Source organism: Sphaerodactylus townsendi, linkage group LG06 (genome assembly GCF_021028975.2).
Source record: "Sphaerodactylus townsendi isolate TG3544 linkage group LG06, MPM_Stown_v2.3, whole genome shotgun sequence".
Taxonomy (NCBI): domain Eukaryota; kingdom Metazoa; phylum Chordata; class Lepidosauria; order Squamata; family Sphaerodactylidae; genus Sphaerodactylus; species Sphaerodactylus townsendi.
Window position 1 is genome coordinate 131,309,002 of NC_059430.1, and position 24,860 is coordinate 131,333,861.

The 24,860-nt window shown below is 51.1% G+C and overlaps 1 protein-coding gene across 3 annotated transcripts in view; it reads left to right on the top strand.

Moving 5' to 3' along the window:
* Positions 1-16,033, top strand: part of SYNE4 (spectrin repeat containing nuclear envelope family member 4) — a 41,315-nt gene extending 25,282 nt beyond the window's left edge. For all 3 annotated transcript variants that reach the window (XM_048499095.1, XM_048499096.1, XM_048499098.1), the window contains 8 exons: positions 4,195-4,389; positions 5,880-6,147; positions 7,063-7,160; positions 9,363-9,450; positions 10,918-11,093; positions 12,320-12,472; positions 14,448-14,509; positions 15,535-16,033. In XM_048499095.1, coding sequence (XP_048355052.1) covers positions 4,195-4,389; positions 5,880-6,147; positions 7,063-7,160; positions 9,363-9,450; positions 10,918-11,093; positions 12,320-12,472; positions 14,448-14,509; positions 15,535-15,763 — 1,269 coding nt within the window. In that variant the 3' untranslated portion in view covers positions 15,764-16,033. The remainder of the gene's footprint in view (positions 1-4,194; positions 4,390-5,879; positions 6,148-7,062; positions 7,161-9,362; positions 9,451-10,917; positions 11,094-12,319; positions 12,473-14,447; positions 14,510-15,534) is intronic.
* Positions 16,034-24,860: the final 8,827 nt, after the last annotated feature.

Below are 24,860 nucleotides of genomic sequence, written 5' to 3' on the forward strand. Positions count from 1 at the left end.
CCAGAGATATCTGAGCCCCAGACATTTAAAGAAAAGTAATTTTAGCCTTTCAAAAAAGCGACTGAGGTGTGTGGTTGGGGAGAAAACGGGGTTAGAGGAAGCACTCGAAAGCATCCTGGAAGAGCAGACGGCGGCTGCACAGACTTGATGGTATGACTGGAATGTAGTAGTGGATAGATACAAGCAGGCCTCACCTGGAGTACTGGATACAGTTCTGGGGGCTTCACTTCAAAAATAATTAACTTATATTTATGATGTTTTAAATTTTTATGTTGTTGGAAACCGCCCTGAGCCTTCGGGGAGGGCGGTATACAAATATAATAAATAAATAAATAAATAAATAAAAGCATGTGGACAAAACGGAGCAGGTGCAGAGGAGGGTGACGAGGATGATCGGGGCCTGGAGACTGAGCCGTAGGAGAAAAGGCCGTGGGACCTGGGAATGTTCCGTCTGGAAAAAAGGAGATTGAGGGGGGACATGATTGCTCTCTTGAAGCACCTGAAGGGGTGTCAGAAGAGGGCAGGGAGCTATTCCTGTTGGCAGCAGAGGACAGTGCTTGCAATAATGGGTTTAAATTATGGGAAGAAAGGCAAGTACCGGCTGGATATTAGATTTTTTTTTACAGTAAGAGTTGTGCAACAGTGGAATCAGCTACCTAGGGCAGTGATGGCTAACCTTTTTGAGACCGAGTGCCCAAACTGTAATCCAAAACCCACTTATTTATTGCAAAGTGCCAACCCGGCAATTTAACCTGAATACTGAGGTTTTAGTTTAGAAAAAATGGTTGGCTCAGAGGCATGCGTTACTCAGGAGTAAGCTTGGTGGTAGTTGGTGGCTTTGCTTTGAAGCAACCGTGCATCTCTAGGGTGAATCATGACCCTAGGAGGGTTTACTCAGAAGCAAGCCCCATTGCCAGCAACCGAGCAAGCCGCTTCATACTCCCAGGTAAAGGATCCCACTTTAATTCTTTGCATGAAAATCAGTGGGGTTTAACAGCGCTTAACAGGATTACCTACACTGCTTCCCCAAAACTAGGTCTCAGGTTTAATGCTAATAATTGATCCCAGTGGCCCAAGCCACCCTAGATTTGGGGGGGGGGGGCACTCTGTTTGCGCATGCCCACAGAGAGGGTTCTGAGTGCCACCTTTGGCACCCGTGCCGTAGGTTTGCCACCACTGACCTAGGGAGATGTTGAGCTCCCCCTCACTGGCAGTCTTTAAGGAGCAGCTGGACAAACACTTGTCACAGGTGCTTTAGGTTGATCTTGCATGGTTTGGAATGGCCCCTTCCGACTTGATGATTCTAAACCCTCGGGTTTGTTTACTTAGAAACCAGCAGGTTGAAACTCCAGTGGGAGGCGATATCTCTAGGTAATTATTTACAAATCGACAGCGCTTCTTGGAGTCATTAACCCATTGAAAGTCTTGTACTTGAAATCTGGTCTGCACAAGATTGTGTTTAACTCAGAATTCTGTACCCATGCACCCTAAATAACTGGAAAGGCTTAATTTAGGCAGGGTGGAAAGCTCAGCTGGCATAGCATTTGGTTACCTAGCTGTTTGGTCTTTACTACACATGAAGTAGACTGTAAACTCAGAGGTGGGATCCAGCAGGTTCTCACAGGTTCCCGAGAGTAGGTTACTAATTATTTGTGGGTGCCGAGAGGGGGTTACTAATGGGTGATTTTGCCACGTGATTTTTGCCTTAGTTACGCCCCTCCTCTCAGCAGTAGCGTGCATAACTTGAAGCAGTCTAAAGTGAGGTGCACTGGTGTATGTAAGTAAGCCTGGGCGGCCATGCACTCCACTTCTCACCCAAGTACTTCAAGAGCAGCGTCCTTGCCACAGCCTCGCTCAGGAATGCCCCGCCCCTGGAATGCCCGGCCATGCCCCCGTCGTGCCCCACCCAGCCCCATTGGCCCTACGCCACAGTTTGAATCCCACCACCATGGGAACCTGTTACTAAAATTTTTGGATCCCACCACTGTGTGTAACCCTATCTGCTTGTGCCACCAAGTTGCTTCTGATTATGGCCACCCGATGAATTGATGTTCTCCAAAGTGTCCCACTGTTAACAGCCTTGCTCAGGTCTTGTAAACTGTCCAGGGATGGGGTTGCCTCCCAGCGCCCAGCAGACTGTTCCCCCTCCTTGTCACAAATCCCGACCTAGTGATCCTGGAGCACCCCACAACTGACAGCCCTGCCCCTGGACTTACCACAAGGAGCAGGGACTTCCAGAAAGCCAGCAGCAAGAAGGAATAGCAGAGTAATGGCAGGACAGCCTGAGCAGCAAGAGCAAGCCTCAACAGTTCCAGGGAATAGGATGAATGCACAACCCTAGCTACACTGCAATCAGCAGTCCACAGCAGCCTTAGAGAGTGGGGCAGGTCTAGCACAACCCCAACCAGGCTGCAGTCAAGAAGGAGGGCCAGGAAGGCTGAAGAGCCAGTCTCAGGCTGGCAGGGCAAGACAGACAGCTCACTAGCCACTAGGAGGCTACAGCAGGGAGCTATCAGGAGGAAAGGAACCTCCTGAGTGGGATAAGAGGGAGGAGGGTGGTGTGATGCTTGTAGGAGTGCTGCTAACAACTTCACAGAAGTAAAGAGTTTATGAGTCATGTCCTGTTTGTTCCAGAAGGGTAGCTGAGCTCCTGTGAGGCCAAGGTGGCCTACCCTGCAGGGGTGGCCAACAGAGGGGGAGCTCGCGCAAACAAAGGTCTGTGGCTTCCTTTATAGAGTCAATCTGTCTTCTGTAGGGTCATCTTCTTTTCCTGCTGCCTTCAACATTTCCTGGCATGATTGTCTTTTGCAGGGAGTTGTCTTCTCACAATGTGACCAAAGTACAATAGCCTCAGTTTAGTCATTTTAGCTTCTAGGGACTGTTCAGGCTTGATCTGATCTAGAACCCACTGATTTGTCTTTTTGGCAGCCCAGGGTGTCCCTAAAACTCTCCCCCCCAGCACCACATTTCAAGGGAATCTGTTTTCTTCCTGTCAGCTTTCTTCGTTGTCGAAGTCTCACGCCCCTAAATATTTTGGGGACTGGAACACTATGGCAGGAATTAACTTGACCTTGGTTTGCTTTCCCAGGCACTTTTGTGCAAAGTGTGGGTTTTTAAAAAAAATTGGTTAGTTTTGTCTTCTTGATGTTCAGTTTTGGCACTTTAGCTTTTATCAGGAGTCATGTCAAACCTTCGCTATTTTGTTCCAGCAATGTGGTATCATCTGCGTATCTCGAATTGTTAATGTTTCTTCCACTAAGTTCATTGACGCGGGTGGGTCAAGGAAACCTGAGAACACCGCCCCCCCTCCCCTCTGGGGAGAGCAGAAGCAACGGAGGAGGCTTCATCCTCGTCTCCTTTTCTTTTATAAGCACGAGGGCGGGGGCCTCGTGACAAGGAGACAAAGGACAGAGGAGCAAAGGAGACAAGGACAGAGCCTCAGTTGCTTTTGCTCTCCCCAGAGGGGAGGGCAGAAGGGACTGCCATCTGGGAGCCAGGAGGGGGGATGGAGCTGGAGGAGCCCACCCCCTGAGTCCCGCCCCCCTGAGTGTAGCGGGCGGGCACCCAGAGAACAGGGCACCATTTTCCCCCCATACGCCTCTGACACCTTGTTGTTCACCACCCAGAGCCCTCAGGGGATGGGGCGGTATATAAATATGATAATAAAATAAATAAATAAATAAATAAATAAATAAATAAATAAAAAGTGGGTGGGACTGAGAGAGTCTGGAGAGAACTGTGACTGGCCCAAAGAGGAACCAGCAGGCTCCATTCATGTGTAAGAGTGGGGAATCGAACTTGGTTCTCCAGATGAGAGCCTGATGCTCATGTGGAGGAGTGGGGCATTGAACCCAGTTCTCCAGATTAGTGCCCACTGCTCTTGAAGACTACACCACTCTGGCTCCCCAGTAGAAAGGGCCAGGTGACGTGGAAGAGCTGCTGCCAGTCAGAGTAGGCGATACTGACTTTGATGGCTCAAGGTCCGATCCCATATGAAGCGGCTTCGTGTGTTCAAGGCATTTTTCTTCCCAACTACGTGAGTCCTGAGACTGCCAAGGCGCCAAACCCCACTCCGGCGATCTGCAGACACCACTGCACAGTTCAGACTGGAGGGGAGTTTTATTCCTCGACTGGGGAGATCCGTTGCGGGGCAGCCATTCCCTCACGGCTCTGCCTCTTTCGCCCGGCATCCAGGCCTTCCAGCAAGACGTTCAAAGGAACGCGGAGCACGTGGACCGGCTGCTGGTTCACGGGGAGTGCTTGATCCAGAAGAGCCAGCCTGAGGACGCCGAGATCCTGGAGGAAGAGTTGCAGGACCTCAGCTGCTTTTGCCAGGAGGTCTTCCGGCGAGTCTTCCGCTTCCAGAGGCAGCTGGTCAGCATGCGGCTGGTACGTCCAAGGTCTCCTTTTCCCAAGGAGGAAGCGATGGGTGCGAGTGAGGGGATCTGACACCATGGAGAAGATGCTGAATGCTGTGGCTAGCAGGGGTGGCCAACCTATTGGGAATTGTAGTCCATGAACATCTGGAGGGAATTGTAGTCCATGAACATCTGGAACATTGAACATCTGGGAATTGTATGGGAATTGTAGTCCATGAACATCTGGAGGGAATTGTTGTCCATGAACATCTGGAGCATTGAACATCTGGGAATTGTATGGGAATTGCAGTCCATGAACATCTGGAGCGCCGTAGGTTGGCCACCCCTGGGCTAGTGTGTGAGACCGGGACTAGAACAAAATTTAAATTTGGCAGGTGGGGGAACATATTGGAGCTCAGGGAGGTTTTAAATTGTCAGTCGCCATCATTGGACACATGATTAATTCAGTGTTTAATTGGGATGGCTAGTGGTTATTTGATGTTGAATTGTATTATTCTATATTTTAATAATGCGCACAAGCCTCTCTGAACCCGGCCCTTGTCTGAGAAGAGCGGGGAACCACACTGAATAAAATAAATAATAAATAAAAGTTGAGCCCAGTAATTCCTTAAAGACCAACCCCCCCCCCCCCCCCCGGGTATATGAGAGCCAGGAGGAGGGTGATGGTTATTTAATTAATATGTACCCCCACCTTTTTGCCCCTTTGGGGATTTGAAGCCGCTTACTCTGTTTTATTCTCACAACAACCCTGTGAGGTAAGTGAGGTGGAGAGAGTACGACTGGCCCAGGATCACCCAGCGAGCTTCCATGGCAGAAGTGGGGATTTGAACCGGCGGTTTCCCAGGCCCTCGTCCTGCACTCTAATCCACCCCACCTCATTGGTTCTGGAGGACGAGCATCCAAGAGACCAGAGGCTGACTCTCCAGAAAGCTCGCTGGGTGACCTTGGGCCAGCCACACACTCTTGGCCTGCACTACCTTACAGGGTTGTTGTGAGGATAAAATGAAAGAGAGGGGAAAGACGTTAGCTGCTTTGGGTCTCCAGCGGGGAGAAAAGCACAACATAAATAAATACAAATAAATACTATTTCATGAGTCAGTCAGATAGTGAAGGAGGCCCGATTTGAAAGCCCCCTCAGCTGTGAACCTCACGGGGTGGGCTGTGTGTGTGCAAGCCCCCCAGCAGCAGTGGCGTAGGAGGTTAAGAGCTTGTGCATCTAATCTGGAGGAACCGGGTTTGATTCCCAGCTCTGCCGCCTGAGCTGTGGAGGCTTATCTGGGGAATTTGGATTGGCCTGTGCACTCCCACACACGCCAGCTGGGTGACCTTGGGCTAGTCACAGCTTCTCGGAGCTCTCTCAGCCCCACCTACCTCACAGGGTGTTTGTTGTGAGGGGGGAAGGGCAAGGAGATTGTAAGCCCCTTTGAGTCTCCTGCAGGAGAGAAAGGGGGGGGGGGATATAAATCCAAACTCTTCTTCTTCTCTGTCTCTTTCCTTCAGGTCTTCGAGAACGAGTGGCTGTCTGACCGAGAGAGTGACTTGGAGTCGAATTCCCTCACAGAAGGATCCTTGGATTTAAAAATTGGCTCACTGCTGCCTGCCCTTGGCCAGATAGGCCATTCCACGCCAAAGAAGTGTCCCTTGCACAACAAAGGTCTGGCTCACAATTTAGGAACCACCATGGATCTGGAATGGGATCCTTCCGTGGATGTGGGAGGATCCACCTCACATGACGAAGAGGATTCCTCCTATTACAGTGCCATCACAGGTAAGTCGCTGCAGGGAGATATACTTTACCAAGGCTCTAAGCCAGGGGGGTCTACCTCTGGCGCTTCAGATGTTCATGGACTACAATTCCCATCAGCCCCTGCTGGCATGGCCAGTTGTTGTTGTTGTTGTTGTTAATTGGATTTATTAGACCGCCCCCGAGGGGCGGGGATCAGTGGTGTGCAGCTGGGGTGCACGCTATTTTGTCATGTGAGGGGTGCCAGCGGCCCCCCCCCATGTGATCAAAAGATGTGCACCACGGGGGGCTCGGCGGCCCCATGTCCCTATAGGCCCGTGGTGGCGAACCTTTGGCACTCCAGATGTTATGGACTACAATTCCCATCAGCTCCTGCCAGCATGGCCAATTGGCCATGCTGGCAGGAGCTGATGGGAATTGTGGTCCATAACATCTGGAGTGCCAAAGGTTCGCCAACACTGCTATAGGCCATACACCTCTGGTGTTGGGGAGTTTTCTGTCTAAGCTCACATCTAATTGTGTTTATTGATGGGGAGGGCTGTGGCTGAGTTGTGGAGCCTCCGTTTTGCCCACAGGAGGGGTCTCAGGCTCAATCCGCAGCATCTGCAGTTGATGAACCAGCAATAAGTGATTGGCGACACCGCCGTCTGGGAACCCTGGAGATCCTCTGGCAGTCTGGGGCTGGATGGATCCATTGTCCGATTCAGCATAAGGCAGCTTCAGATGTTTCTGAACGTACTTTGCATCCAGATCCAGAAAGCCCTTGAATCGTCCTTGGTATTCTTCAGCAACCCCCCCGCCCCCCGCTCTGAAATGTCTAATGTTGCTGACCTCTGTAAGAGCTAGAAACTTTCTTTCGCAAATGACACTTGAGATTCTTAAGATGTCGCTTGCCGCCTGGGATGGCCTCGGAGTCCCCTGATCCGCTCCTTCTTGCAGGTGTGGGCCAGTGGGAGGAGCCCAGCCGAAGGTGCCGAAACTCTCGCCAGATGTGCCATCCCCTCCCCGTGAGATGTGCCTGCCGAGAAGGTTCTTCTGTAGGTATTGCTAGGGGGAGAGGGAAGAGACGAGCGTCTCAGGGCCTCAGCCTCTATGCCTCGTTTGCCTTCCAGAGGAAGTGGTTGGCCGCTCTGAGATCGGGCGCTGAACCGGATGGACCACCGGTCTGATCCAGCAGGTCTTCGGATGTTTTCCTGAAGGCTTCGGCCTCTATGCCCTGTTCATAATCAAGCCTTTATTGGCATCCCAAATTACAATAGAACAATTGTCCATAAAAGACAGATAAATGCAACAAACATTCAGAGTCTTATCAATAGCGTAGTGCAAATGAACTCATCCAAAGTGGCATTCCCGTACACCTCTCCACAGACCAGACTGAAGACCCACCAACAGAACCCAGGCATCACAACAACACACAGTATCAACACTCCACTATAAAACACAGAGTTTGTTGGGGTGGCGCCAAACACAAAACAAGGGATAGGGGACAAGGAAATGGGCGAACAATTGATCTGACTCCAATAGGTTGCCACAGCCTTCAATTGTCACACCATCTGGCAATCGATAACAAGACTGCAACATCTCTCTATGAATCACCCCCAGGTTATTTGACTTTGGATGACCATGAACCCACAGGTTACTGGCAGAAGTAGGCACTGTATACCAGTAGCAAATAGTTGATGTAACCAACATTGTTGTTGTTATGATGGTAGCAAGCTAATTCTTCAGCAACCCCCACCCCCTGCTCTGAAATGTCTGATGTTGCTGACCTCTGTAAGAGCTAGAAACTTTCTTTTGCAAATGAAACTTGAGATTCTTAAGATGTTGCTTGCCACCTGGGATGGCCTCGGAGTCCCATCTAGAGTTGCGTCTATAATCTTTAAAAGATATTTTGCTACGCTTTCGCAAAAGTAAGGATCAAGGCTATCCAAGATTAAAGGAATCCTAAGAGCATCAGTTAAATGATTGTATAGGAGTGAAGCAATGATGGGTTGGGTCATTCTGATCTTGGCAAATCTTGCACAATGAAACAGAGTGTGCTCCAGTGTCTCAACTTGGCCTGAGTTGCTCTATGCCCTGTTGCTGGTCTGTCAAAAAAACTGGTTGGCCTCTGGGAGAGCAGGGCTGGATGGACCACTGGTTTGATCCAGCAGGACACCTCTGATGTTGCCTGTGTGGAGAAGAAATATCATCAGTTGACCAGTTCTTATTTTTTGTCTCCTTCCTTGCCTTATTGTCAGATCAGCCCTCGCTCCCATCCTGAGTGGGAGACTCCTGGCATTTAAGAACCCCATCTTTCTTGGTTAGGTTTCCTCTAGTCTTCCTTAAACCGTGGTGGCGAACCTTTGGCACTCCAGATGTTGTGGACTACAATTCCCATCAGCCCCTGCCAGCTGGGGCTGAGGGGAATTGTAGTCCATAACATCTGGAGTGCCAAAGGTTCGCCACCACTGTCCTAAAACAATTCTGCTTGACTGCTTAAGGATTCTCAGCTTGCTAAATCAAAGCAGGGCCTCCTGGAAGGCCATTGGCAAGCTAGCAAACCTTGGTGCAGACTCATGAAACAAAGCCAAACTCCTCGCAAGAGAATGAATAACATCAGCCATGCTCAAACAGAAGACCTTGCAAGACAGAAGACCTTGCTCTTCTGGTAGTGAGGAGGAGCCAAGATAGGACTTGACAAACTTGAGTGTACGGTTCCACCTGCTTCAGCATGGAACGTCATGCAGTGGGATCCTGTGTGCTTTTACTTGGGAGTAATACCCACAGACTCCAATGGAGATGGGCATAGGATAGCTGTCAAAATGTTATTGTCTTTGAGATACAACTAGGAATAGGATATCAGTGAATTAAATTATTACATTGCATGCTCTGTTTTTTCTTCCATCAAGGCCCTGTTGAGGAGTCCTAACTATTTCCCTGTGCTCTTCCCCTATTATCTAATATTGAAAGGTAAATGCCACCTGAATATGGAGGTTTCTCTTTTGGCTCACAGCCATCACTATACCTGTCCTCCATAGATTTGTTTAATGGGCTAGAGCAGTGGTGGCGAACCTTTGGCACTCCAGATGTTATGGACTACAATTCCCATCAGCCCCTGCCAGCATAACCCACAAACTGGCATAAAAAATTTTCAGCACAAATGTGTTATTTAGAGTTTGCAAAATATTTTGGACAGAAACAGGAAGATCATTCATAACCTGGACCTTTTTAAACACATTGTTTTGATGACTTCACAGGTACAAAACGACTTCCAAGAGGAGTGGGAACCGTTCGGTTGGTCTTCAGTAAACCAAATTCACAAAGAAATACAAAATGGCCCCTCTAGTAAGTGAGCTCATTTTACCTTTCTGGGACTTCTGTTCAAAAACAAAACACTTTGGGGGTCCGTGCGGATTTTTGTCTCTTTGTAACTAATTGCAGCACCCAGAAATGTGCCTGTTTTTTCTGTGACTGGAAGTACCCAACATTTTCAGGAGGCTCCTTAGATCTTTGCTAGTCGTTTTCAGTTCTATCTTCTGGGGCCATGCTGTCAGGGGCTGATGGGAATTGTAGTCCATGAACATCTGGAGAGCCACAGTTTGCAGACTGTTTAAAAAGAATCCAGGTAGCACTTGTTAAGAAAGAACGCCTCCTGCTTGAGAACTGGGGTGACCCTTCTTAGCTTTTCAAATCTGACAATACTCTTGTTCTGAACACTGACCGATGAGGTCCCACAAGGCCAGAGGGACTAATGGACTGACACCGCCAGTGTTGGGGTGGCACAGGCTAGCGCAGTGATGGCGAACCTATGGCACGGGCTCCAGAGGTGGCACTCGGAGCACTTTCTGTGGGCACACGTGCACAGAGTTCAACATGTGGGGGGACGGAAAATCACCCCCCACACACACACATCTAGGCTAGCCTGGGCACGATCCTTTACCTGGGAGTAGGCTCGGTTGCTGGCAATGGGGCTTGCTTCTGATTAACCCTCCTAGGGTCGTGATTTACCCATTCGAAGCGTTGCACCATTGCTTCACCAAGCTTACTCCCAAGTAATGTGCGCCTTGGAGCCAACCATTTTTTCTAAACTAAAACCTCAGTATTCAGGTTAAATGGCCGTGTTGGCACTTTGCGATAAATAAGTGGGTTTTGGGTTGCAATCTGGGCACTTGGTCTCGAAAAGGTTCGCCATCACTGGGCTAGCGGCTAGCCTGATCTTGTCAGAGTTGGGAAGCTAAACAGGGTCGGCCTGGGTTAGTAATTGGATGGGTGACCGCTGTAAAAGTCCAGGGAGGTCAGTTATAATCCTGGGAGAACTCCAGCTGCCACTTCGAGGTTGGGAAGCCTATGTCCTGTCCATGTGATTGCTCAGACATTAACAGCCTTAAGAGAGCCAGCGTGGGGTAGTGGTTAAGAGCAGGGGAATTCTAATCCAGGGAACCGGGTTTGATTCCCCACTCCTCCACATGAGTGGCAGACTGGTGGAGCAGATGTGTTTCCACACTCCTGCATTCCTACTGGATGACCTTGGGCTAGTCACAGTTCTCTCAGAACTCTCTCAGCCCCACCAACCTCACAGGGTGTTTGTTGTGGGAGGGGGGAAGGGAAAGGAGCTTGTAAGCCACCTTGAGTCTCCTTACAGGAGAGAAAGGGGGGGGATATAAATCCAAACTCTTCTTAAGACAAGCACTTCTCTGCATGTGATCCTTGTCAGCCACTGTCTTGGGGCTGGATTTCTGGAGCTTCAAGCCTTAATTTTGCAGCTTGGATTCGAAACACCAATTTGTATCTTCTAACTGTGTTCCCTGATAGGAAAGTTTCCCTTATGGCACTTGGAGAAGGGACTGCATCAGCGCCCCACACACCTACTTCTGGGGAAAGGGAACAGCTGCCAGACAGAACCAGTACGATTTGACCCCAAACGTATTGAGAGTTGGCTGGGCCAGGCCCACCAGGATGAACTGGAAATACATCTGGAAACAGAGCAGGTAAGCTCTTCTGGTGGGGCAGAACCAAATAGTTCCAGGTGGTAAAGTCAAGTCCTTTTCTTAATACACTCATTTGACTAAAAGTCTTGAGGCATTAAGACACATAAAAATAACAATCCAGTAGAATGAAACAGAACCCACGGCAAGATAAAACATTACAATATTTGTGCATCCTGAGGTTAGCTTTCATTTTTTAAAAAGCAAATACCAAGTCCTTATGAAGCTTACAACCCTGTTGGCAACGTCTGATGAGAACGCAGAAGCCAGAGCAGGAATTCTGAGCAGAAATTCCTTTTTTCTTTATAAATGGAAAAGTGTTTTATAGAAACATAGTGCTGGAAGAGACCTCAGGAGTTATCTAGTCCAACCCCCACCCCACATAACATGGAATTCTCTCTCTCTCTCTCTCTCTCACACACACACACACACACACACACACACACACACACACACACACACACACACACACACACACACACACACACACACACACACACACACACACACACACACACACACACACCCCTATGCACACTGTTCAAAATAAACATCTTTCTCTCTGGCATCAAGTTGGGTGAAAGCCAGCTGTGTCTGCAGAGGTCAGCAATGCTCAGCAGTGATTGGTTGCCGTCCATGCTGTCACCAACCTTTGCCTCTTTGACTGCTGAGTGGCTATTTTTTAAAAGTCGTGAAGTTTTAAAAGTATACATGCTCTGCTAAAAGAAAAAAAATGGGCAGTCCATTTGAAGCATGGGTGGAATTTGTAGGATTGCCAGTTTTGGATTGAGATTTTGCGGGTGGAGTTTTTGCGGGTGGAGCTTGGGGAGGGCAGGCTTTGGAAAGGGGAGGGACCACAGCAGGATATAATACCATAGAGTCCACTCCCACTCCAGCAGCCATTTCCTTTACTTGGAGAGTAAAGGATCCCTGGCATCCCTAGGTGGGAGGAGGAGCTAATTTAACAAAGGGAATGTTTGTTATTTGTTCACTATCTCTTGTATAGCGAAGGCAGATCTTCCTGCAGTGGAGAAGAATCTCGGGAGGATTCCCATTTTAATGTCTCTTGTTCTGTTGCTCGGGATTGCTATTTTTCCAGAATCCTGTTCCTCAGACTAGTGAGGACATTGCATTTTTCAGAATCCCGCGGAACGTATCTTGGCAAGGAAATCTGTCTTTGCTCTTCTAGTAACTGGGCCTCTGCGCCTCTTCTTTAATTTATGCTGCAGGTTGCAGGATCGTTTGGGAGCCTTCCCTTGCCTGCCGCTGTGTTGCGTTTCCCTGCGCAGTCCCGGACGAACAGTCAACAAATGAAGCAGCACAAACCACAGCAGCGAAGGAAGAAGAGGGTCGGGGTGACTCCAGTTACCTGGACAGGGCAGGTCAGTGGCCAGGACCAGGGACGTAGGTATAGATTTTTTATTGGGGGTTTCAGAGATGGGGTCACATCCCCACCCGCCCCTGGGGGCGTGGCCACACCTCCGCAAGCCCGGCCCCCCGGCCTCAGTGCTTATAAAAGCAGCTCTCCGAGGCCAAGGACAGCAGACTCCCCCCACTAGCTGGGTTCCCAGCCAGCAGCTAGCAGTCCCTTCTGCCCTCCCTTCCGGGCAGAGGCGTAGCTTGGAAAAATGGACCCCGGTGCAAAATCTGAGTTTTGTGCCCCCACCCCATGGGCAGCCGCTGTGATGCTGGAATCCACCCCCAAACAGCATCATTTTCGATGGTGTTTAAACTAGGGAGCCTAGATTCTCCTTTTAAATCCACCTGAAAGGGAGAATCTGGGGGCCCCGCCCTGAAACAGCATCACTTTCAATGTTTAAACTGGGGACCTCATATTCTCCCTTTAAATTCATGCAGAAGGGGGTGGATTTAAAAGGAGAATCTGGGGAAATTTGGGGGGTGTCTGCTGCCAGAGATGCAATTGTTAAGCTAGCAGTACCAAAATTTCAGGGTATCTTTAGGAGACTCTCCTGATGATACCACCCAGGTTTGGTGAAGTTTGGTTCAGGGGGTCCAAAGTTATGGACCCTCAAAGGTGTAGCCCCCATCTCCTATTAGCTCCCATTGGAAATAATGGGGATGGGGCACCCCCTTTGGGAGTCCATAACGTTGGATCCCCTGAACCAAGCCTCACCAAACCTGGGTGGTATCATCAGGAGACTCGCCCAAACATCCTCTGGAATTTTGGTGCTGCTAGCCTAGAAACTGCACCCCCTGCAGGCCAAAAACTAAAAATACTTTAAAAATACAAAAAAGCCACAAAGGGGGGGCGGAGCTTCAGACATGTAATGGGGGGGCTTAAACCCGAGAACCCCCCCGTACCTATGTCCTTGCCCTGGACAGTGGTGTAACTATAATGGGGACATCCGGAGACAAATGCCCGAGCGTACTCTGCTAAGTCACGTGGAGGACCCTCCACACCCCTCCTGCCTTGCCCTGCCCCACCACGCCCAGCAGCGTTTCCTCTGGCTGCTCTTTGCAGCCGGCTGGACCAAGGTAAGTGGGCAGGGCGCCGCAGGGTGCCACGCGGGGGGCGGGAGGGTTACTGACTAAAATCCCTTGAGGACTACAGAGGTGGGGTCCAGCAGGTTCTCACAGGTTCCCGAGAGTAGGTTACTCATTATTGGTGTGTGCCGAGAGGGGGTGACTAATGGGTGATTTTGCCGCGTGGTTTTGGCCTTAGTGACGCCCCTCCTCTCAGCACTAGCGCGCAGAACTTGAAGCAGTCTAGCAGGAGGTGCACCAGCGTGCGTGGCAGCCTGCGCCTGCGTGCATTCATTTCCCGCCCAAGGACCGGCGCAGCGGCTGCGTCCTTGCCACAGCCCCACCCAGGAATGCCCCGCCCCCGGAATGCCCGGCCACACCCCCGTCGTGCCCCACCCAGCCCCATTGGCGCTACGCCACAGTTTGAATCCCACCCCCATGGGAACCTGTTACTAAAAATGTTGGGTCCCGCCACTGGCTACAGATGAGATGAGGCCGATAGAGTTGCCAGGTTCCCCCAGCGGGATGGGGGTGGGGGCAGTAGGGTCGCCCGATCCAGGTTGGGAAACTCCTGGAAATTTGTGGGGTGGAGCCTAGGGAGGCTAGGGACCTCAGTGGGATGCAGTGCTGAAGCGTCCACTTTCCAGAGCATCCATTTTCTCTGGGGTAACTGATCTGAAGGTGAGCTGTAACTCCAGGGGGTCTCCAATTGAGCTTCCGGAGATCCTGAAACGGTATCGCAGTGGGATGCTTGGGATGGGGCCCTCCTGTAAAAGCCCAGAGCCGTGCATGGATTTGCTTTGCAGTAGAACTGTTCGGGGAAGGACATTTCAACCCTCCCACTTCACTTTTTTGCTGCGCATCTCTTTGCAGACCTGCAAGAGGAAACAGATGGATCCCTGCTCAGAAGCAGTTGCAGACTTCACCAAAAAGGGGTAAGGGTACGATTAACTTAAGACTTAAATTCTGGCTTCGCTACAACAATCCGCTATGCCGTTAAAATACCTATCCACTGATAACTGTAGTTCAATTCAAGTTGGACAAGCTTGAAATCATACCCCTGGTCATAGTGTGGGCCTTCAAAGCATGTACAGAGTGTCTTTTCCTCATTCCTAGATAATGACTACAGCATTTGGAACTCTTTAGTTTGGAGAGGAGATATGATATGGTTGAGGTCTATAAAATTATGCATGGGGTAGAAAATGTTGACAGAGAGATACTCTGTCACAATACTAGAACCAGGGGGCATACATTGGAAATGCTGGAGGTGGGGAAGAATTAGGACTAATAAAAGGAAACACTTCTTCACGCAACGTGTGATTGGTGTTTGGAATATGCTGCCACAGGAGGTGGTGATGGCCACTAACCTGGATAGCTTTAAAAGGGGCTTGGACAGATTTATGGAGGAGAAGTCGATCTATGGCTACCAATCTTGATCCTCCTTGATCTCAGACTGCAAATGCCTTAGCAGACCAGGTGCTCAGGAGCAGCAGCAGCAGCAGCAGAAGGCCATTGCTTTCACATCCTGCATGTGAGCTCCCAAAGGCACCTGGTGGGCCACTGCGAGTAGCAGAGTGCTGGACTCGATGGACTCTGGTCTGATCCAGCAGGCTCGCTCTTATGTTCTTATGGCCATGTTCCAGTAGTATTTTCTCCTGACATGTGATGCAGGTGAAACATCAGGAGAAAATACTACTGGAACACAGCCATACAACCTGGAAAACTCACAACCCCCTAGTGATTCTGGCCGTAAATGTCTTCATCAATACAATTAATTAAAAGTTCCCTGGAGGCCATCTAGTCCAACCCCCTACTTTATGCAGGCAATCCAAAGCTAGAAACCATCCCTGACACACAGCTGCCTGCCCCTCCCTTCCTCCCCTCAAGTAATTGTTCCCTTGGTCAATCTGCTGTCTCTTCACGTTTGATCAAAGCCTCAAGCTGACTCTTATCCTTCCAGATACGATCTGCCGCAGCCTTCGAGGATCTCTACCCAGTCCCAGAAGTCCCCCAGAAGTCCCCCCCTTCTCAGCCGACTGATGCTCTCCACCGTGGGCCTGTTGCTTCTCCTTTTATTGGCCAGTGCCTGCGTCTTATCACTGCTAGATCCCTCCTGTCTCCGGACCAATGGCTACACCAGATCTTTCCATCTTGAGCTAAAGTACATCAAAGGGCCACCGCCTACTTAGCAAGAACCGTGGAACAGGAACTCTTCTGGCAGCGGACAAGAGCATCAGTCACAGAGGAGGAAACTGCCCAGGATTTTACATATACTTCAGAAGTTGCCTCTCCAATAAGACTGCATTGACTCAAAGTGATGCGATGGGCGAGGGAGGGAGGGAGGGAGGACCAGAGCTTACAAACCACTTGGGCCCATCCATAAGCATAAGCATTTTTATTGTCATTGTGCACGCACAACGAAATTTACAGCAGCATTCAGACTCATACCCCATCCTCCCTTTCCCCTTCCTCCACCCATCCCTACACAGCCCCAAATACATCAACACGAAGCCGCGGAGTTCAGCACAGCCACAGCTCTAGAGTAGAAGCTGTCTCTCAGCCTCTTTGTCCTAGTTTTGATAGACCTGTATCGGCTGCCGGATGGTAACAGTTCAAAAAGAGAGTGTGCTGGATGAGACGGGTCTCTCAGAATATTTGGGGCTTTTTTTAGGCTTCGGGAATTATAGAGTTCTTCCAAGGAGGGGAGAGGGCAGCCGATAATCCTCTGTGCAGGAGTGATCACCCAAACATATATTGGAGGTTTGTTGTAAAATATTGTAGAATGCTAGCAACAAAGCAGGAGGCCCAGATGTAGCAGTGGAACCAAGGCTGATTTTTCACGGTAAAAATGCCCCGTGATAGATCCGGGAGCTCACGTGCCGCGGGGCTTTTGGCCCTGCTTCTGGCTCCCCACAGCTCCTTCCAGGGATTCAAGGCAGGGCCGAAGCATTATGCCCCAGCTGTTTCTTCAAGAGCCCGGGGCTTTTCCATTTGCACCGTGAGCTCTTCCGCAATGTCTTCCACACATGGGCGGACAACCTCTGTTCCCCGCGTTCTGATTGGCTGAATCTCCCCCCATTCCGCCCACTCACTGTCACTATTTCAGTTTTAAATGACTCTGGGCCTTTCCCCACTTACCTTAAGCCCCACACTACTTGAGGAGAGTAGCGCGAGGTCCCCCTGCACTCCCCACGACAGGGGCGGCGACAGCGCAGCCGCCCCGACGCTGACTCTGTTGCGACCCCCTCAGCGCGAGGCATCCCTTGCGGGGTCATGGGGACGCCCAGGCGCACGCCAGGGATGCCGCGCGCTGGGCATTGCGCGCAGCGAACGGCCGAGGGAAAAGTGGGGAAAGGCCCTCTGAACACAAAACAGGTGCTGAGAATTGGCGCCCTGGCACCTCCCCGCCTAAAATCCTTGCGCGTGCGAGAGAATCACCGTCCCCCCCCCCCCCCGGTCTAAGGCTGTTTCCGCACAACCAGCGGGCAGCGGCGTTAAGCCGGTGGGACACCAGGACTGCTCACACGGTCCTATGTGGGCAGCCACAATGCCACCACTACCTGCAGGGGCGGCTCCGCACGGAGCCGACCAGGGTGTGTGCAAGGGACTTACCTTGCCGTCCTGTTCAGCTCCGGGCGGCTGCACAGACACGCCCACGCTGTCTGTGGGGGGTCAGAGGGTAACGTGGGCGTGTCTTTGCAGCCGCCCGGAGCTGAACAGGACAGCAAGGTAAGTTCCTTGCACACCAGAGGGGCTGAAAACGGCACCCTCACACCGGTGCGGTTTGCACCACGCTGGCCCGAAGACGCTGCTTTCGGAAAACCTCGCTTGGGCGTGCCCAGCATGGCGCTGCTGCGTTGCAGCAGTGCGGACAGCACCCCAGGGACGGTGTTTTAACCGTCCCTAGGCGCTGTTTTCCGCCCGTGCAGAAACAGCCCAAAAGCACGCAATGATTTTTCGCAGGGGGTGGTAGAGCACTGATTCTCAGCGCCTGCTGATTGGTGGGTTGGGCCAGAGTGGTGTGGCAGGAAAAATGGCCCCGGTTCTGCTGCCAAGGAGTTTTTCACGGCAGCGGAAGCCACAGGAGCAACAAAGGAGCATTCCGAAAGAACCTCAAATTTGGCGGTTATTTAAAGTTGTGGAGCAAAGCCAATACTGCGGGGTGGCACTGGAGCAACAACTTTGGGGACCGGGCGGTATGAAAATCGAATAAACAAACAAACAAACAAACAAACAAACTTCCAGCTGCACAGGAGTATTCTCCGTGCTAACAATGGGGCATTTTGACCATGAAAAATCAGCCCAAGTGGAAGTTGAAAAGACTGGGATGTGCACATTTTTGTTTTTCTTTCTTTCCAGATTTGGGTTTTTGGGGACTGAAAGTTTTCAGCAAAGCTGGAGAAAAACCCAATACCCATTCTGGTTTTTTAAAAAATAATTTTTTTTAAAGAAGCTGGAAAATTTTGGTTCCATTATAGCCTATGGATAATTTTTTTGAGGCTCCAGCCCAGCGGGGAGGGGGAGGGTTTACCAAATTTGCAGCACAGCTGCAGGTGACTCTCCTTAGAAGAACCTCCAGGTTTGGTGAAGTTTGGTTCAAGGGGTCCACTTTTATGGACCCCAAAGTGGTGCTCCCCAAAGGGAGCAGCAGTGGCGTAGTGGCTAAGAGCAGGGGCTAAGAGCAGGTGCACTCTGATCTGGAGGAACCGGGTTTGATTCCCCGCTCTGCCGCTTGAGTTGTGGAGGCTTCTCTGGGGAATTCAGATTAGCCTGTGCACTCCCACACACGCCAGCTGGGTGACCTTGGGCTAGTCACAGCTTCTCGGAGCTCTCTCAACCCCACCTACTCACAGGGTGTTTGTTGTGGGGGGGAGGGGGAAGGGCAAGGAGATTGTCAGCCCCTTTGAGTCTCCTACAGGAGAGAAAGGGGGGATATAAATCCAAACTCTTCTTCTTGTTGTTCTTGTTGTTCTTCTTCTTGTTCTTCTTCTTGTTCTTCTTCTTGTTCTTGTTGTTCTTCTTCTTGTTCTTCTTCTTGTTCTTCTCTTCTTCTTCTTCTTCTTCTTCTTCTTCTTCTTCTTCTTCTTCTTCTTCTTGTTCTTCTTGTTCTTCTTCTTGTTCTTCTTGTTCTTGTTCTTCTTGTTCTTCTTGTTGTTCTTGTTGTTGTTCTTCTTCTTCTTCTTCTTCTTCTGTTGGGAATATGCACCTCATCCTCCCAGGTAATTTCAGTGGTTGCCAGGAGTGGGAGGAATACTGCCTAATGGGGGAGGTGGGGAGGAACAAAAGTGGAGCTGCTTTGGCCCCCACCTCCTACTCTTGTGGCCCTTCGGGGTTGGGGTGGTATATCTAAGTAATAAATAATAAATAAATAATGTTCACTTGTGCAGAACTCTTTTGACCGTGCTGGGTCTTGGGTGCTGCCCTCCCCACCGGCCCAAGGAAAAAAGTGCTACAGGCACACTGCAGCCAAAATTAAAATAAAACGTTTAGGAAATAAACCAGTTATTTCAAACCCTTCAACGTTTTCTCCTCCAGGTGGCAGGATGGGACCAGGCAGGTGGGTGATCCAACGGGCCTACGGTAGTTGCAGTGCCAGAAGTTGCTCAGGGAAGAGGAGCTGAAGCAGTGGTGGTGAACCTATGGCATGGGTGCCAGAGGTGGCACTCAGAGCCCTCTCTGTGGGCATGCACAAACAGTCGCCCCCCCCCCCCCCACACACTTCTGGGCCACTGGGCTCGATTATTAGCATTAAACCTAAGACCTAGTTTTAGGGAAGCAGTATGGGTAACCCTGTTAAGCGCTGTTAAACCCCACTGATTTCCATGGGAAGAATTAAAGCACAATCTTTACCTGGGAGTAAGCTCAGTTGCTGGCAATGGGGCTTGCTTCTGAGTAAACCCTCTAGGGTCGTGATTCACCTGTTGGAAGAGTTGCACAGTTGCTTCAAAGCAAAGCCACCGACTACCACTAAGCTTACTCCTGAGTAGCGCACGCCTCGGAGCCAACCGTTTTTTCTAAACTAAAACCTCAGTAATCAGGTTAAATTGCCGTGTTGGCACTTTGCGATAAATAAGTGGGTTTTGGGTTGCAGTTTGGGCACTCGGTCTCGAAAAGGTTCGCCATCACTGAGCTAAAGCAAAGGTCTGCTCTGAACCCTCCGACTGGGACCAGACTGGGGTGTGTTCTGCAACCAGCGCTCCAATTTATAGTCTTTGGCCAAGCGCAGAAAAGTCTGAAAGTAGTCCGGGGGAAAAAAACACCTTCTGTGTTTGGCCAAAAAAGCAGCGTTGTCCCCATCCAGAAGTTGGATATTGGGCACTTTCACCATCTGCCCCATTTCCCTCCTCCCCTCGCTAGAGGTTCTAGGCTGCAGCAGCCGCGGCTAGGCGGCAACGCGTTTGCAGACGTGCGCAGTGCAGCGCAGCGCAGCCACTGGCCACATGCTAAAGCTCCAGCATGTTCTCTCGTATGTCACTTAAAATGTCCCCCCTACTGTTGCCGTGGAAACCACAGGGCAGGACGAGGGCAGGGACTGCAGACTGCGGCCTCAGCAATCTAACAAAGGGGGACTTTTGGCCAGCCCTGCAGAAGCCAGTTGGAAGGGGGGGGGCAGCGGTTCCTGCCTCGTGGGCATCAATTTTGGGGAGGGGTCGGGGGAGGGGGGTGAATTTTCAAAGTCTAGTTTCCCTTATATGGAGTGTCAGAAGGGGGCTGTAGGAAACAGCTGATAAAAGCAGAGAATTGGCTTTTATCAGCTTACTGTACAGTATTCAGCTTGCTTTAAAATGCCCTCCTCCCCCCACCCCCCAGCTTGGCTTTACCCCAATGCGCAAAGCCCCTCTCCCTTCCCCACACGGCCCTAATGCAAATTGAGGTTTTGGGGATGCCCGCAACCCCAGACGGTCCTCCTAATCTAAGGTGACCAGATGGTCACCTTTGTGATCCGGGACGGGGAGGCGGCTGCGCACGCGCATGCACACGCACACGCACACGCAGCCGCAGAAGCGCACTGCCTTCTGGGGCTTGCCGTTTGCTGCCCTGTCACAGAGCGGCAAACGGCAAGCCCCAGAAGGCAGTGCGCTCCTGCGCGGGGGAGGCTGCCGCACTGCCCTGCGCCCCAGAAGGCAGTGCGGCAGCCTCCCAAAAATTGGGACAATTTGAGGAACCTGCGGGACGCGGGACAAATTGTTTAAAGGCAGGACGGTCCCACCAAAAGTGGGACGTCTGGTCAGCCTATCCTAATCCCCTGCCGTCCTCCAGGTACTCAGTCGGGCCCCTGCTCTTGGCCGGGTGCTCTGGCAGCACCTAGCCCAGGGAACTGCAACCTGCGGCTCTCCAGATGTTCATGGACTACAATTCTCATCAGCCCCTGCTGATGGCCATGGTGGCAGGGGCTGATGGGAATTGTAGTCCACAAACATCTGGAGACCCCTGGGCCAGCCAAAATGCCGGGACATGCCTTCCCCTACCCCATCAGCATGGCAGCTGGTGGCCACTTCTTGGCTGTGACTCCACCAGGTTGGGGGACCCGCAGAAGAGGAGGAGCCTCACAAGATGGTGGCACCTCGTTGTCCACATTCTCAGTAAGTTGGGTGTTGGGGCTGCCCTCCAAAATCGGGGGCATGCTGGCATCCCAGCCGGTGCTGTATGATGAAAGGAAGAAGGGAGAGAGATCCAGGCGTTACGATCCTTCATGCAGGTCATCTCCTGTGGAGCAGCCTGATCGGGGATAAGCGTGAACGGATTGTTGACTTGGCCATGTTGCAGGGGGCTCAGAGCTCACCGCACTTCCAGGACTTCCTCCTGTACTGCAGCGTGAAATTCCTCTTGGCTGGCTGCAGCTTCTTCCTGCGGAAGAGAATGGGATGTTCCTCTCTTTCCCAAGAGGCTGGGATCCAACAGAGGTGGGATCCAGCAGGTGCTCACAGGTTCCCGAGAGTAGGTTACTAATTATTTGTGTGTGCCAAGAGGGGGTTACTAATTGGTGGTTTTGCCACATGATTTTTGCCTTGGTTACGCCCCTTCTCTCAGCAGTAGCGCTCAGAACTTGAAGAAGAAGAAGAAGAAGAAGAGTTTGGATTTATATCCCCCCTTTCTCTCCTGTAGGGAGACTCAAAGGGGCTTACAATCTCCTTGCCCTTCCCCCCCTCACAACAAACACCCTGTGAGGTAGGTGGGGCTGAGAGAGCTCCAAGAAGCTGTGACTAGCCCAAGGTCACCCAGCTGGCGTGTGTGGGAGTGCACAGGCTAATCTGAATTCCCCAGATAAGCCTCCACAGCTCAGGCAGCAGAGCGGGGAATCAAACCCGGTTCCTCCAGATTAGATACACGAGCTCTTAACCTCCTATGCCACTGCTCCTCCTGAAGCAGTCTACCAGGAGGTGCACCGGCGTGCGTGGCAGCCTGCGCCTGCGTGCATTCGTTTCCCACCCAAGGACCGGCGCAGCGGCTGCGTCCTTGCCACAGCCCCGCCCAGGAATGCCCCGCTCCCAGAATGCCCGGTTACGCCCGTCGTGCCCCGCCCAGTTCCATTGGCGCTACGCCACAGTTTGAATCCCACCACCATGGGAACCTGTTACTAACATTTTTGGATCCCACCACTGGGATCCAAGAGACCCGTGAAGCCTAGAAAGGGCAGGCTGAAATCAAGGTTCTCCGGAAGGGGGTGATTGATTTCTGTCCGGTCTGTTTTTACCCGTCAGCAATGGGCACAACATCCCCATCTGGTGGGCAGGCGCGCCCACTCTTAATTACAGCCAAGGGCAGGCCTTGCCTGCTCCTCTGGGAAGTTATGATCCTTTTCTCTCTTTTTTTGAAGTCATCTCTCCAAAGTTGGCTGTGCATCGTCCCTTGGCCATGGGATGCCCAACCACTGGTATGGAATAGAAGAAGAGGAGTTTGGATTTATATCCCCCCCTTTCTCTCCTGAAGGAGACTCCTTTCCCTTCCCCCCTCACAACAAACACCCTGTGAGGTGGGTGGGGCTGAGAGAGCTCCGAAGAACTGTGACTAGCTCACGGTCACCCAGCTGGCGTGTGTGGGAGTGCACAGGCTAATCTGAATTCCCCAGATAAGCCTCCACAGCTCAGGTGGCAGAGCTGAGAATCAAACCCGGTTCCTCCAGATCAGAGTGCACCTGCTCTTAGCCACTATGCTATGCTGGCCTGGTGTAGCTTGCTGTGTGCCTTTGGCAGTCCCCATGCCGCACCCTCCACCTCCGTTGACCAGATCCGTTCGGTTCCTTGCATGGTTGTGTAGGTCTGAGCCAAACACGGGTGCCAGGCACCTTCATTTTAACAGCTGCTTATTTAATGTGTTTGAAACAAAACGTTGCGTGTGATTTTTTAATAAGGAGGCAAGGAAAGGAAGCTTGTGTTTGTGGCAGGTATGAAAGCAGCAAGATTTGAATCCAGTAGCACCAGCGCTACAAACAAACGTTTCCCTGGCTCCCAATGTGGGTCAGAATGGCCTTTTAAGCCTGTTTTCGAAACACAACGCGCCTGCATGGCAGGTTCAAACATTTGAAAACCTCAATAACATTTCCCCATCGATCAAAAATATTTTAATGTCAACAGTTCAAGTTTTCAGCAGCAGTTTTCAAAGCCGAGTGGGGGAGCACTCTGGGTGAGACCCAAGGCAGCCCAGCAATTATTATATGGAGTCCCACTTTGGATAGGCTCCTGGTCCAACACAGCTGAGCGAGTACAATCTCGCTTTTTGGGCATGCCTCACTGTGTGCCTTACGCCACCCTGTGCCTCGAAACTGGGCAACATCTCTTAGAGACAAGAGCATGACTTGCCACGCTCAAATTTTGGCTGCGCATCTGTTTCAACCGCGATGCAGCCTCCTTGTCATATAAAGCCCTCAAGACTTCTTGTCACTCGGAATGGTGGGGCACTATAGAAACAAAAATTAACAAATGAGGCTATTCTTTGGATTATCTGGCCATGCTACCATCTAAAGAGACTTTCCAACTTCTGAAGAGAAGGCTGTTTGACCAGGAACATCAGATCCTACTCGAAAAGGCTTCCAGGACTTGTTCTCCTTTAGCTCTAGGTATCACCTACATTGGTAATAAGGGGGCTCAATACCTGCACCAGATAACCGTGCCCAGGCTCCGTAGAGCAATGATGTTGGCCCGTTGCAATGCCCTTCCATCAGCCGTATCCACAGGGAGATTCACTAAAACCCCTTACCACCAAAGGCTATGCATAGGCAACGGGAATTGTGTTGACTCTATAGACCATATTTTACTTTATTGTCCACTTTACACAGTACCCAGAGCCAAATACCTGTCACCTCTGCTACTCAAAAAAGAGTATGCATCTGACTTGCAAAAGATTACCTTTCTGTTGGACAGCCCCAGTAGTGATGCAAACGATGCAGTCACCACATTTTTGGATTTGTATATAAAACAGCGCTTTAGGAGCAAATCCTGAACGTCAGCCTTCTCTACCTGTACATTTATTTTAGTTTCCCTCTACTTGGTTAAGTGGATCTGTGTATATAATGTTGTTATGCCAATAAAGGTTCTTTTGTTGTTGTTGTAAGGGTGAGAGGAGAAAGCAAATCCACAGCCATGTCCCCATTTCGCAGCCGTGGCTGTGCAGGGGGACACAAACGAGTCCCTTTGCGGAGGCACGTGCGAGAGGGCATGGGTGCCTTCCCACCCTCTCTTCAAAGCAGGGCGCCTCCCCTATTCTCCCTCACCTGCACGAGGAATACAGCACTCTTCCCCCAGAACCAGGGCTCTGGTGCCTACAGAGGCAGCAGGGCAAGACACAGCCGGCAGGTTAGGACAATGAGCCCTGCGGTGTGTGTCTGCCTCTCTCCTCCCACCCCAAATTTTCTGCACAGCTGCATCCATGGTCTTCGAGCAGGCTGGTTGCTGTAGTAACCAGTGGGGGGGGGGGGAGGCAAAGAGTGGGCTGTTTCGGTGTCTTGTTGAAGGGTTGTAGCCGGGTCATCTTTGAGAGAAGAGGAGGAAGGAAGCAGCAAAGATTCTCAACTGAGCTGGGCCAAGGCAGCGAACAGGTAAAGCGGGCTGGGAGGGGGGAGGGGGGTGCTGGCGGGGGGGGGGGGGGCAGCAGCATCTCAGGGCCCTGCCCAAAACATCTTCCCTAGATCAGGTTTTGCTCACATGCTGGCTTGGTGATGTGCAGACAAGCAGGGATTTAGGAGGCAGAGGCATGATTTGGAGCTTAGTCCTAGGTTCCCTCTAACCACTAGGCTCCACTGCTTCCCCAGGGCCAAAGTAAAGCCTGCCACTATCCTGTCTGTCTCGT